Source organism: Harmonia axyridis, chromosome 3, assembly GCF_914767665.1.
Source record: "Harmonia axyridis chromosome 3, icHarAxyr1.1, whole genome shotgun sequence".
Taxonomy (NCBI): Eukaryota; Metazoa; Arthropoda; class Insecta; order Coleoptera; family Coccinellidae; genus Harmonia; species Harmonia axyridis.
Genome location: NC_059503.1, coordinates 55,702,807 through 55,717,263, shown reverse-complemented (window position 1 = coordinate 55,717,263; position 14,457 = coordinate 55,702,807). Strand labels below are relative to the sequence as shown.

At 37.5% G+C, this 14,457-nt stretch overlaps 1 protein-coding gene across 1 annotated transcript; it reads left to right on the top strand.

Annotated features, from left to right (window-relative positions):
• Positions 1-3,397: 3,397 nt before the first annotated feature.
• Positions 3,398-5,840, top strand: LOC123675476 (zinc finger MYM-type protein 1-like). The gene is made up of 2 exons (XM_045610835.1): positions 3,398-5,635; positions 5,778-5,840. The coding sequence occupies exons 1-2, from the start codon at positions 3,398-3,400 to the stop codon at positions 5,838-5,840; spliced, it is 2,301 nt and encodes a 766-aa protein (XP_045466791.1).
• Positions 5,841-14,457: the final 8,617 nt, after the last annotated feature.

Sequence of the window (14,457 nt, the reverse complement as noted above, 5' to 3'; positions counted from 1 at the left end):
CAAATAATACAAACCCTTCAAACAAACCTGAATTGAGGAAAATGCATTCGATGATATAAATGTTCATTTCCAAATTTTGACAAATATCTATCGAATTTTTGATTCGCCGTAGACTTTGCATTTTATCTGTCGGCATTTATTTAAATATTGAATAACAATTTTGGAAACTGCAAACTTTTTCAAGAACTTTCATATATCGAAATGGAATATTTATTATTAACATGACACTGACAGTCAAATTGTCCACAGATACCACAGAAATATGGGACTTGAAATGTCAAAATGATCCGAAACACCCCGTATACTCGAAAACCGCGAGGAGAATCGAAGGTTTGGGATTTTTCCCGGGATCTCCAGACGATTTTGAGGGGGGTCTTATTCTTGTCATTTTTGCTCTAGATGGTCCCGTTTGGGCTGTGATTTTACGTTTAAAGTTTGACGTAAATGTGCAAGCGGTTTTATATATACTTAGATTATCGAATTCAATGGATTTTTCTACCAGCTGTCGGACAATAAAGATGGCATCAGTTGTGCTCCTTTTTCTTCTAAATCCCTGTTGTTCTTCCGAGATTGTTATTACATTCTGTAGTAGACTTCTAATTGTAGGCTTAAAAAGCTTAAGAACCGTATTCAGTAGAGAAATTCCTCGAATCAATCATACAATACATACAATATGTATATAGGTACCTACACATACAAAATATCCGCCTAACTTCAGCACGATACCCCAAAACTCTTAATTGTCCCAACTTCATTGATATCCAGAGCAGAATCGAATCGAAACTACTTTCCCACGACCGACAAGCGATTTCCACATCGTCCGAACCGAATTGCGAAAACACCACCATAAATCTATCGAAAATGCGCCTCGCGTCTCGTTTCGCACCCTTGAAAACCGAAAAAATCGCTCGAAAACGTCGAAAAACGGTCGTTTCTCGCGTTCGCGCGTCCTTCGACGTCCTCTGGAAATACTGTCACGCGCCTCCTCGGCCTACGTGATCGCTTCATAAAATTTGCAAATTATTTTCTCACACTCGCACGCGGGCTACTTGATTATGCGGGAACGGTAACCGATGACCGGGTTTACGATGAATTTCAGACTTCTCGGGTCGTATTTCTCGGAAACACTCGCGCTGGTAGGCTCGTTCGGCATGGGAAAGCGAGACGGTCGGAGTTAATAAGTTACAGGGAGCGTTTTCAGGAAGCAATACGTGTAAGTGATGGAGGAAAGTCATTATCACCTCATTTCGGGCGTAATTGAGTGTTCAATTTCGGTTTTATGGATATATTACTGAGGTGAGATCACCGGGAAAGGTTTTTAGGTTATATATGGTTGTCGATCTTACACTCAAAGGAATTTACCAGGATGAACAACAGGAATTCGGCGATTTTCAGTTAGTTAGTCATTTCAACAGGAAAATAATAAAGTAAATAAATAAAATGGCTGATACTTGGTAATGAATGAAGAAAATACAAAAAAAAAGAAAAAGAAGTACAATTTCAAGTATGTAATAATATCATACGATATTAATTATCTATCTGGTTAATGTATCAGCAAAAATGCCATCAACATAAACATTGTCACGATATTACGTAGGAATCATAATCGGAAGTAACCCAAGGAAAATGTATGTCATCAAGGGAGAGTAGCGATATACCAGTTTCACCCTTGTTAGGGATCATCAGTACCGCATAACTCAACCCAAGATGACAAACAAACGAAATAGGCACCTTATAATAATAATGTGACAAAAACCGGAATATGCATGACAGGAGCGTTATATTCGATTTAACAGGAATTTCCTGTTTAATAAACAAACTAGATAGTTGTATTGCAAGCTTCAAACTTCAGTATCTACGAGAATTTCCAGTAATGAATTCCAAACTGAAACAGGAATTTTTTTTACTTATAACGCAACTGTAGTATCGATTCAACAGGAATTTTCGGTTGAATTAAAGAACTATCGTTTATATATTACAGTCAGGCCCGACGAGAGGGCGGTACAGCCGGTACAAATTACCGGGGCCCGGGCTCATGGGGGGCCCGGGCTCGAGCTCCAGCAACAAGAATTTTTTCATTGATATTTATAATTACATAAAAAAAATGGAACTGATGAAGATTGTGTGATTCCTTTCAATCTTATAAAACAACAATGTAAACATTCAAGATTGTCCATGCTATTAGATAGCCTACATAGGCAATCTTGAATACATAAATCAGTACAACATTGCCTAAAGTATTGCCCCGCTTCAGCTCTACGCTCTGGTCACGTTCCCGCCCCTATCGTCAATTCAACGTAGATCGTTTCGTTTCCTGAATTTTCGGGGAATCCCTGACCTGATCGATGTTCATTGTCATTGTTGTCAACCGAATTCGTTGCTTGCTATTCTATTAGTGAATATTTCTCCGAGTTCATAATCATATTGATTGGATATTGGATTATCGTTAGTGTGTTTTGTGAAGTACGTTGTTTGGAATAATCTGAATGAAGGTAAGACACATCAGTATTCAGCAAAAGCATAAAGCATACATAAAACGGGTGAGTTTGTTTCAATGAACGTCAGAACTTTATACTTTGACGCGTGCAAATGAACGTCATATTTCCGTACACATAGAAATCTTTGAAGCTGATACCTTTAATACCATTTTCATTACCTTTAGCTTTAGTCCAAAATCCGTCTGTAGTACTGTAGTATTATTGCGCTCTTCGGTTTCTTGCTGAAAACCAAATTTTTATGTTTATTTATAATAAGGAGAATATACCGGATGGTTCAAAAGTCTGGAAACGGTGAAATTATGTCGCGCACAGGTGGAAAATCTGAATTCTGATACTGGGGTCTTCAGTTATTCCCAGTGAGAATAGAATCAGTGTATTCAGCAAAAATTTTACAACCGCATTGGTCGAAACCAAATTTTTTTGTCCATTTTTGGGCCCTATGCAGCGTTTTTTGATCGAAAATCCGGGGGCGTTCATTCAGATGAGGATGCAAAAATTTGTATTTTGATACTGATATATACTTGAAATCTGTGATATAGACGATATTTCATTGAAAAAAACAAGGGAACGGATTTTGTTCCGGAAAAAAATAGAAAATACAAGCTTCTTTTTTTTTCTTCCCCTAGCAGAAAACCGATGAGTGCAGTAATTCTGCAGCCGGATCTCGTACTACTTCACACTTCATGCTCTACATTTATTTGATTTTGCCAAAAAAATTCATTATGAGATGGTTGTTTTTCATGCTGTTTGCAGTATAGTATGTATTACTTAAACAAACCAAAGTGTCCTACTAATTTTAAAATGTGGAACTGAATGAAATGTGAAAAGCGCCTTTTCAGTTAAATAAACTCACCGAAAACGAAGATGGTTGTCTAATAAATATCAATTTATTTTAATAGATGAGTTATCATCATAAATCTGGCTCCCAAAAACGTAAAGAGCAACAGCAGAAGTTGGAGCACATGAGAAAAGGAAGAAAAACTCTTGAAAACCTTGGGTTTACTACCTCAAAAGTAACTCCAGGCATTTCAAAAGTGAATGAAACCTGTGATGAAGTTTCAGAAACCTCCAATATATCATCGCCTGGTCCTGTACCTTCACCTTCAAGCCCCATTTCCAGTAGTTCTGTTGGGCAAAACGATGATCTCCTACGAAGTGGAATCATTTCAAACGCAGTTAAAGTTGATAGCAATCAAGATATAAATATGAATATCGATAGTGGAGTACACTTCGATATAGGAAATTTGAGAAACGTTACTCCCGTCATTATTGAAGAAGCTGTGAGAAAAGGACCTGAACCCATTCCATCACAACTTCCTCCTGATAGCAACGGAATGCCATTTCCCAAATATCTATTAAATTTAAACATGAAAAATGGGGAGGTTGTATCAAGAGACTGGCTAACTTGGAGTTCCTCGAGGCAAGCACTGTTCTGTTTTCCCTGTAGGTTATTCAATAAAGCAACAAGGTCACAACATTCTTCTCGGTTTGTAACTGAATATGGTTGGAGTCCTACAAATTTCTACAGAAAATTGTATAACAGAATTCCTGAACATGAAAATAGTATCGGTCATCGATCATCATACCTAGAGTGGCGGGGTATAGAACAAAATATTTTCAATAAAAAGAATATCGATAACTTAGTATTGAAATCTTTAGAAAAAGAGAAAGAGAAGTGGAAAGAACTATTGCAAAGATTTCTTCAAGTGATTCTATTTTTATCTGAAAGAGGACTAGCATTAAGAGGATCATCTAGTTTGATTGGTAATCCAAACAATGGCAATTTTCTTGGTATATTGGAGTTGCTAGCAAATCATGATACCATATTAGCAGAGCATCTAGATGCTGTTAAAGATTCTCAAGAAACTAAGAAACGTATGCAAGTACACTATCTCTCAGCCGAAATTCAAAATGAATTCATTTCACTTTGTGCTGAACATGTTATGGAAAAAATTTTAAACGAGAGAAAGCTGGCGAAATATTTTTCTTTAATCGTCGATGCTACCCCTGATAGTTCTCATGACGAACAAACAACGTTTATATTACGTTATGTCTGGCTGAATGAAGATGGCAAATACCAAGTGTTTGAAAGATTTTTAGAATTCATCAACTGTAATAAAAAAACTGGGGAAGATATAGCAAACATGATTTTAGAAAATTTGAAAAAGCGCAATATTAGCATAGAAGATTGCCGTGGACAAGGATATGACAATGGAAGCAACATGAGCGGACAATATAAAGGCGTGCAGGCAAGGATCCTGGCCCTCAATACCCTTGCCATATGGTCTCCTTGTGCTTGTCATAGTTTGAACTTATGTGGTGTCCATGCAGCAGAATGTTGTCCCCAGGCTGTTACATTTTTTGGAATAATCCAAAAGCTGTACAATATATTTAGTGCTAGTCCTTCCAGGTGGGAGATTTTAAAAAATAAAATAGATGTATCCCTGCATTCTCTTTCTACAACTCGCTGGTCAGCTAGAGTAGAAAGTGTCAAACCGGTCTACAACAAGTTGCCCGGAATAAAGGATGCAATTCTAGAGGTATTTGAGCTCAATTTGACATCAGAAGTGCGAGTTGAATTGAATGGTATTTTATCATATTTGGGATCATTTGAATGTCTCTTAATGGCTTCAACGTGGCTGAAAGTACTTACAGCTATCAACTATAGAAGTGTTATTCTTCAAACGGAATCCATAACTTTGGACATTGGAACCGAAAATTTGAAGTCTTTGCTGGAAGATCTTAATATTATAAGAAATAGTTGGTCGAAAATATTGAATGAATGTAGAGAAGTAGCAAAAAATTTAGAAATGTCAACCGAAATGCCTACGTCCGAGAAGAGGAAACGCAAAAGAAAGCAATTTTTTGACGAAACGAATTCAGAACAGGATTTTTCATTAGAACTTAGTGGGGAGGATTACTTCAGAATAAATGTATTTTATTCAATTCTAGATGCTGTTATTTTGAATATTTCTACAAGATTCCAAGCAATTAAAAATATTGTGCATATGTTCAGTGTCTTATGGAAATTTTTACACTTAGAAGATGCAGACATTGAAGAGAGGGCCACTAATCTCCAAATTCAGTACCACTTAGATACTGATTGTAAATTAACAGAAGAGATCAAGCACCTCAAGGTTATCTTTTCTGCTACTTTTCAAATGAATGATCTTACCCCACTAAATCTTCTGAATGAAATTCACAAATTAAAATTGGATACCTTGTTTCCAAATATTGTGATATCCTTAAGAATATTTTGCACTTTGCCTGTGACTGTAGCCCAAGCTGAAAGGTCTTTCAGCCACCTTTCAAAAATTAAAAATGTTCTTAGATCTACCATGACTCAGGGACGATTGAGTGCTCTAGGCTTATTATCGATCGAGTCAAGAGTAGCTAGAAGATGCGATTTTTCTAAAATTATAGCAAATTTTGCTACTGCCAAAATGCCGAAAGGCTCACATAAAATGATTCGTGTTTTTTGTAGCGGTCTTCGAAGTAATTTTTACCTAATTTTTTCAGTATTTAGTGCAGCTGTGTTTCTCAACTCTTTATAGTATATACTTAGTAAGCCAATTCATGTTTCTGGAAGGTTCTAATTCCAATAATTTTACTTGCATAAAGCAGTATAAAGTCCATGTAAGAAAAAATATGATAAACTTTTATTTTTCCTTCCCTAATTTCTTCTACATTTAAAAAATTACAATGTTCAATGATTTTGATTTCAGAAGGCATATATCCTAATCTTATTATACCGATTATACGGTTAAGTAACACCATCGGGGGGCCCGTATTTTTGGTTTGTACCGGGGCCCGCCGAAGCTCTCGACGGCCCTGATTACAGTACTAGTTAATTGTATTTGAAGCTTATAACATGAGCTTTTATAGGAATTTTCTGTATTTACTTGGAATTTCTTGCATGTTCTTTTGAATATTATCGTAGTTTTGGCAGTAATTTCCATGTGTAGTTGACATTTGTATCCATGAAATTTTACTGGAAATTTCCGGTTAGTTTAACCGTGGTGCATTGTTGTAATTTAGGGTACTTTCTGTCAGTATTTAAGTGCTATTTTGTAATTTTTGTAATGCATTCTCTCTAAAGAGTGACTTCGCGAATAGGGGAATTGAAATCGGGGGAGAATTCTCCATATATTCATAATAATGAATATAGTTTCTCATCTCGGCCCCTTACTCTTTCTAATTTATGTTAACAACACAGGAAATGCTTTAGGTATTCTAAGTTCCTACTTTTTGCTGGCGATTTTGAGCTGTTCATGGTGATTCGATCCCTCGAGGACTGTCTGAATATCCAGTGTGATCTGGATAGATTTGCCCAATATTGTAAGAATAATTGCTTGTTTCTTCATTTGGATAAATGTTTGAAAATTTCGTATATTAGAAACACCAACAAAAAGTCCCTCCAGTACACACTTGACAGCCAACAGTTGAAGGAATCAAGTATTATCAGAGACTTGGGAATAGCGCTCGACTCCAAACTAATCTTTGATGCTCACATTGGTAACGTCGTCACATGCTCCAGAATGCTTGGCTTTGTGCTTAGGCATGGAAAAGCTTTCCAAAAGAATGAGACTAACTTCATACTCAACCATGTATTTATCTCCTCATGATTGAAATTCGCATCAATCATATGGAACTCGAGATACGACTGCAATGTTCGACGCTTGAAGTCTGTTCAGAATAGGTTCATTCGGTTTTTGGCCAACAAAAAAAGAATTGTTATTGAAAATCACGACTACACGTATGCTCGTAGGATTTTTCAACTTCCGAGGCTAGTCGATATGAGATTATTGAATGATGCTTCATTCATGTTCAAGCTCTTGAATGGTTTGATCATTGCTCCTGGTATTTTGGAGGGGATTAACTATAGGGTTCCTGATCTAAGACTCAGGTCAGACAACATGTTTCCAGTCTCCCTTAGGAGAACAACGTACACCGCAATTTTCCCACTTGTCAGAATGATGACAACCTCTGGTATCGTCTGTCCACACGTCGATTTCTCTTACTTTTCGCTGAAAAAAAAACATTTGAAACGTCGACTTTGTAGTAGTATGTAGATTTGAATATTGTAACTAACATAATTTTTTTGTTTAGTTCACATGTATATTACATGTATAATTAAGATCCGATTTGTAACTGAGTGAACACTGTCTCTGGGACTTTGTCCTGTTTGTGTTCCAGTGAAAACAAATAAATAAATAAATCTCTCGATTGGCAAGATAGAGGGCTCACTTCCCAGATATCTAGACTCTAGAGATCTTCGTTTAAGGCTCATATGCCCCAATACCTATGCCACTTTCTGAGTTTGATCCATCGGTATACCATATGGAGGACTTTTTGTCCAAGCGAGTTACGAAGTTCATTGTACTGAGATGGTTATCAATGACCGTTTCAAAGAGTACTTCGAAATCGAATATAGTTGGCATCGCATTCGAGGGTTTGAACCTAATTGATTCAATATCCCCTTACGTCCAATCCTCTTACCAGCCAGTCTCTTAACATCATCCAATCACCGTTTTTGTGAGCAACCTACACTTTTTTTTGTTTCTCTGGGCCTCCACAACTTTGAGCCCATCAGTTTGAAAATGACGAAATAATTGCTCACTAAGTTCATTTAGTCGAATAAAGATGATTAGTTTGAGTAGAGAAAATATTGAAAATTAACAGTAAAACTTTTGTTGGATTTATAGGTTTAGCAGAGGATTCACTAATACACAATTAAAGTTTTAATATAATCTCTAGAATGTCTCTCTCCGAGCAAGCTCGATGTCGAATAGGCTCATCTCTCAGGTTAGACCTCTGTCATTCGCTCTAGATCATTGAAGATCTATTCTTGTTCTTTCTCTCGATAGCCTCGATGGCCTCGTCACTCGCTAAACGCTCGCAGCGCCGCGGTGACGATATGAAGTAATACTACGAGTATAGCTATGAAGTATTATTCTAACAACTTTGTTAAATGTAATAAAACTAAGAAAGAACTACATACACCCTGGATTATTATAAATTTTACTGAATATTATAAAATTGCAATAACTTCAGAATGAACTGTTGAGTGAGTAATATTTTGATTTCCATAAATGTGTTAACATATTTATGGGTTGTGGGCATTCTGATATCTGTCTAATAAATTAGCATATACTTGACTTAGATCTTGGGGGTATTGGTCCTGTAATTGACGGTCTTATTCAGTTTTATGAAAATCTTTCCTCTGATATTCCTTTTCTTGCCGTTTGTTTCATAATCTACAACAACCCGAAGAGCAGGATACTAAATGTGCAGATAAGGAATGTAAAGGGTTTCCATATTGATCTCCAGTATTTGCAATGCGCAAAGGATAAGCACAACAAGAAGAAGAGTATAGTAATGATGATCGAGCCAATGCCCGTGATGTATAGACACTCCAAGAAGAAGTTTCCCAGCCGCCTCTGTACAACAATCGGCCCCACCACTACCATTATGTTTATTTTACAACATTACGGCGCACAGAGTTGAATGAAATAAATTATGGTATATCCCGCAACTGCTGCACAATTATCATTTTATATACTCGGCATTATATTAGGCCGGGTTCGTTAATTTCTGAATAATTCATTCTCAAAGCCGTATCCGATCGATATTTTGAAACGGCAGCATTCAGCCGGACAAATGGACTAGATTTTCTAATCCGCATAAGCGGACAAATACCTGGATTTACGACAGAAACGCAACGACGTGAGAGCTAGTTTGTATAGCGATTGATGAATTTTTATTGAGTGTTGTCTCGTCTGATTTAGTCCGTTTGTTATCGGTTGTCGATACGGTCTGGTGAAGAATTTCATTTTGATGGGGCGAACTTCATCTTCTGTGTTTAGTATGAATGACGTCTTGACGTCGAGGAAGACATATGCGGAGAAGATTATCGGGTATATACCTATCAATTTTTTTTTTGTTTCTGCAAAAAATAGTTATTTATGTACCAAGGACGAAAGACTGTCTAACATATTATAGTCGAGTCTGCAGTTTTTCGAGACCATATACAGTTATTCGCCGAGGTGTATATTCATTTTTGAAGAACCATCTACACTTCCTTAACCTCAGCAACTTGCATTGACAACATTTTCACTAACATTGAGACACATCACCACGGACAGCCAAACCACGCTGAGATCCCTGGAATCGTGCTGCCAGGGGTCTCTGTTGACTTGGGAGTGCCGTAACACCATAACGCAATTGGCCAGAGGCGATAAAGTGACTCTACTATGGGTACTATGGCACTGTGGGGTTGAAGGAAATGAAAAAGCTGATGAACTTGCAAAAAGTGCATCAAGGTTAACACCTGCTGGACCTGAGCCTTTCTGTCGACTAGGAAAAGACCAATATAAAGCTGCGGTCCAGCTATGGGAGTTGAACAACAGGATAATCCACTGGACTAACACTCCCAGACTTGCTCAGGCAAAGAAATTCGTGACGATTTCACCTACCTACGCCAAAAAGCTCTTGAAGCTGTCACGAGCCGAGCTTCGGGAGATGGTGGGACTGCTGACGGGGTACTGTCGGTAGAAACATCATTTGTACCGTATGGGAAAGTCAGCAGATGAGATTTGTAGGCTCTGTGGATCAGAAACAGAAACAGCCAAACACATGGTATGCAAGTGTCCGGAGCTGGCTGGCTTAAGAACCAATCATATGGGTAAGCCGGACCTGGATACCAGAGAGGTAACGGCCAAGGATCCTTAGGAGGTTGTCAGTTTTATTAAAGTCATTGACGACCTCCTTGGGTTTCCATGAATGACTACTCATTCATTTAGTTCTCTACCCTACGGTAGAGAACTAAAGATCTACATGGTCGCAGTTCCCGGAAGGCTTACCGAACCAAAACGACCTCAGTTCAAATAATAATAATAATAACATTGTGACACAAAATTGTTCGAAAACTACTATCAACCTTCATCTATCAGATCACAATGCGCAGAAACTTGTAATTCCATACAACATAGCTGCAAATAATAAATTTGGTTACTTTCACAGCATAACAGAATAAAATACCCACTTGTTCATAGAGAAACTGCAAGAGGTCGAATGGAAAAAAATCATCATCCTTCAAGAAGTCGAGACTGCTTACCGGAGTTTTCACAGCACCATCTTGACGGTGATCCATAGCTGTTTTTCACTCAAAAAATCAAGAAAAACACGGACAAATAAAAAACATTTAAGAAACATTAAAGAATCAAGTTGAAGCAGCTGAAACAATTTTCAAAGTAAGATGAGGCCTCAAAAAATCTCTATAAGGCCTTGAAAATTCGATTTAGATACTCATTTGATGACACAATCAGGAATAGACATCTGAATGATATCCAAAAGGCCAAAAACGTAACTAGGGCCACCTGGAACTTGATTATATCGAATTTAAAGGGTCCTAGAATCTCCGAGGAATCGAATAATATGTCGACAAACTCTTTGAATAAGTACTACAATATAGAAGTTGAACTGAAATCTCAAAAGACAGAAATGCAATGGATTTCATGGATTATGTAAGAAGAGTCAAGGTTGTAGATCCGAGATCAATGTTTTTGTACGATACTTCGGCTGGGGAAGTCCAAGAGGTTGTGCCGAGGATAAAAATCAAGACTTCCTGCTACATATACGGTTTTAGTGTTGTATTGTTGAAGAAGATTATCTACGTAATATCACAACCTCTCAGCCAATTGGTCAACTCAAGCTTCGAGAAAGGTGTCTTTCCGAACACTCTGAATGTTGCAAAGATTACCCCAATCCACAAGAAGGGAGACGAATATGATACAAACAAATATAGAGGCCAATCGCTATTTTGCTTGTGTTTTCGAAGATTTTAGAGGGCCTGCTGTAGTAAAGAATCACAGAATTCATACAGATTTGGAAAATTCACTCGGAAACCCAGGATTTAGCATACAAATCTGCAAGTCGCTCTGGCTCCAATGGCACAGTGGAAGAATCGAAACATGAGTGCGATGCCATATCAAATAGAAATCTGGTCTTCGCGAATGGCCGTTGGCAAGTGTAGTGGGGATGTGTTGTTCTGGAGCTTTTTTCACGAGGAGCTCTAGCTGCATCACAACAGGGGTTTAGAAAAGATCGATCTACTGTTACGGCAATGGTGAAGGTGATGGAGATTTTGCTAGGGGAACTGAACAACCAGGAGGCTGAAGTTAGTTGTTGTGATCTGAGAAAGGCGTTCTATCGTGTCCATAACTCCATAGACAAATATTGCTGAACAAATTGGAATATTATGGTATTCGAGGAAACACACATGATATTATTAAGTCCTATCTCAGCGACAGATTCCAAAGGATACATGGATGGATACCTTATCTGACCAGAAGGAAAATAGAGCAGGTATACCTCAAGAATCCTTTCTGGGCCCACTGTTGTTTTCGCTTTACATAAATGACCTGGAAACGGGTGTCACCTCTGGGAGGATTTGCATTTTTGCTGACGATACAACTCTTCTAAATAGGGCTGCGACTACAGAGGCTCCCAAGCTGTCGACATCGGAGTCTCTAAGGGAGGCCCAGCAGTGATTCAGATTAAATAATCTGTTGCTGAATGTTTATAAAATGAGAATTCTTCTTAGAATTGCCGGAAAAACCTTTTAACTATACTGAAAGGAGTGAAGACATAAAAAAAATGTGTGAAATGCAAAACATCCAGGACATCCAACAGAAGGAGAGATGGGGCAGAATAGAATTGTGAAAGCGGCCAGAGGAGTGAGAGATGGAGTGACGAAAAGGGACATCATCGATGAAGAATAGGCTTTATGATTTTATGGAAGGAAAAGAAGCAAGAGAAGGAGAAGGAGAAGGAGATCGAAAAAAACATTTATTTACTTGACCACATACACGACGGAGTTGAGATTTTGGGTGTTTTGAGCTAATTCTTAATCTTTACAATATTATCATTGCGAGTACCTATAAATATGAATTTTATGTGGAGTACATCTACTTCGCAACATTTTAGATCGATAGGAAGAAGAGTTGCAACGTTATAAGGCAGAATGTCCCCATCAAGTACCTGCGCTGCTGTTGTCAATGAGAAGAAAAAAGGAAATTTATGTCCTTCCTGAACAAGGAAATATTATATGGCGCAGACTCGTCGAGCGATCAGCGCCGTTACGGTCTTCAGTAATTGAATAATAACGCTTCGGTAATTCGATTATGATTTTATTCAGAATGTGCGCGCATTTTAGTCGCCGATGACCCAACTGTTAACGTTTGACGTTTATCGGTCTTAATGTCGCCCATTGGCACACGGGATAGTTGCAGCGTAGTCGGTGACGTAGATTACAGTTTATGATCTCCGGATAATTCCCTATTATCGATACCATTTCTATGGTTGAAAGGGAAATGCGTCCTATGTTGAGATCACAAAGCCTTTTCGAAATTGAAAGGATTGTTATAGTTGCTGGTGTGAATGTGTGGTAACTCTGCACCGTTTGATAAATGAAGAATTGGAAATGATAGCGCTATTGAAGTTTCTGAATACAATTTAACACACTACCTAATTAGGATCATGATCTTGTAATAAAGGGTTTTCCAATAAGTGGTTTCAACTCGATATTGAAAAAACCACTAGTGTGTTTCGGATTATTCATTGTCAACAGAAAGGTATGCCATTAACAATGACACCATTTCATTTTCATGTACCATTCACACATTTGAGGCTGTATGTCCTCGTTAACTTCCCAAATTCAATTTTTGAGTGCTTCAAATGATTGTGGAGCATTGTCATAGATCGTATCTTTCACGTGGGTCGAAAAAGAAGATATCGGTGGTCAATTGTGATCATCCTTATAATGAATTCTTCTATGACCAATTCACAAATTTGAGGATGTATTTCCTCGAAACATTCAGGAATTCCATCTTCAAGATCTTAAATCGATTGTGGAAGTGGAGTATTGGTATAGAGATAATCTTCCACATGGCTTCAAGGAAAAAAGCCTAAAATTGTTAAATCACAAGATAGTTGCGATCACCATTTCGAGAAATAACCTCTATTGAACTCGAAGAGGGAAATTTCCGAGAAGTAACACGACCAGGAAATTTTTCTTGCTTTTCAATTCTCCACATCAGGGGCTTATCCCAACAGTGTTGGCACTACGTTAAGACTCTGTATATCTTTGAACATAGAATAGTATTCATATTCTAAGCTGTCCTCTATTATATAGAGAATGATAGTTACCTAAAGGAATGATGTAATGGATTTTTGTTGCTGCTACATTTTTGTTGCAATACATTGTTATTGGAATATAATTCATTAGCAAGTGAGTTCTTATATTTTACAAGCATCTTATGTGGCGCCGAGAGTTTGAAAAGAACCTAAACAACGAACAAGAATGTTACAGCAATTCCAGAAAACCATCATCGAATTCATCACAGCTCAACAAGTCCAGGCAGAGCTTCAACAGGAGCAATTGATGAAAAATACGCAAAAATGTCTGTTATTATTGAGGATTAGAGTTCCCCCAAAAATGCAAGTGAAGAATTTCTTATGGAAACTCTGATTTCTCAAAAGAAGAAATATTCATCGCAAAAAAGTAACATGACTCCAGTAAGAACGATCACAAGGAACTTGACAGAAACAACATTTCTCTAATTCTGTGGTTATTCCGTTCATTCTTCCACATCTTGTAGAACAAAATCGTGCGAGAATATATCAGAAACGCACAGTTTTCATGGTTATATTTTATTATTCTATGTTGGAAATCCGAAGAATATCAATGCCTTCTGCACTTGTATTATAATAGTTATTTATAATTATGCAGAAGGCATTGATATTATTTATATTATGCAGAAGGCATTGATATTCTTCCACGAGTTCAAAATTCAAAAACGAGCCACGAAGTGTCGAGTTTTGGAATGAACGAGTGGTAGAATGAGCCTTCTGTACGAGTATTATACATTATTTTCTCTAATTCATTGCATTTTCATTG

Excerpts from the sequence above, each read along its gene's own strand:
- LOC123675476 (XM_045610835.1), top strand. The coding sequence starts at position 3,398 with ATGAGTTATCATCATAAATCTGGCTCCCAAAAACGTAAAGAGCAACAG. Across the intron at positions 5,636-5,777 it reads AAGAGATCAAGCACCTCAAG|CCCAAGCTGAAAGGTCTTTC; the intron begins GTTATCTTTTCT and ends CTGTGACTGTAG.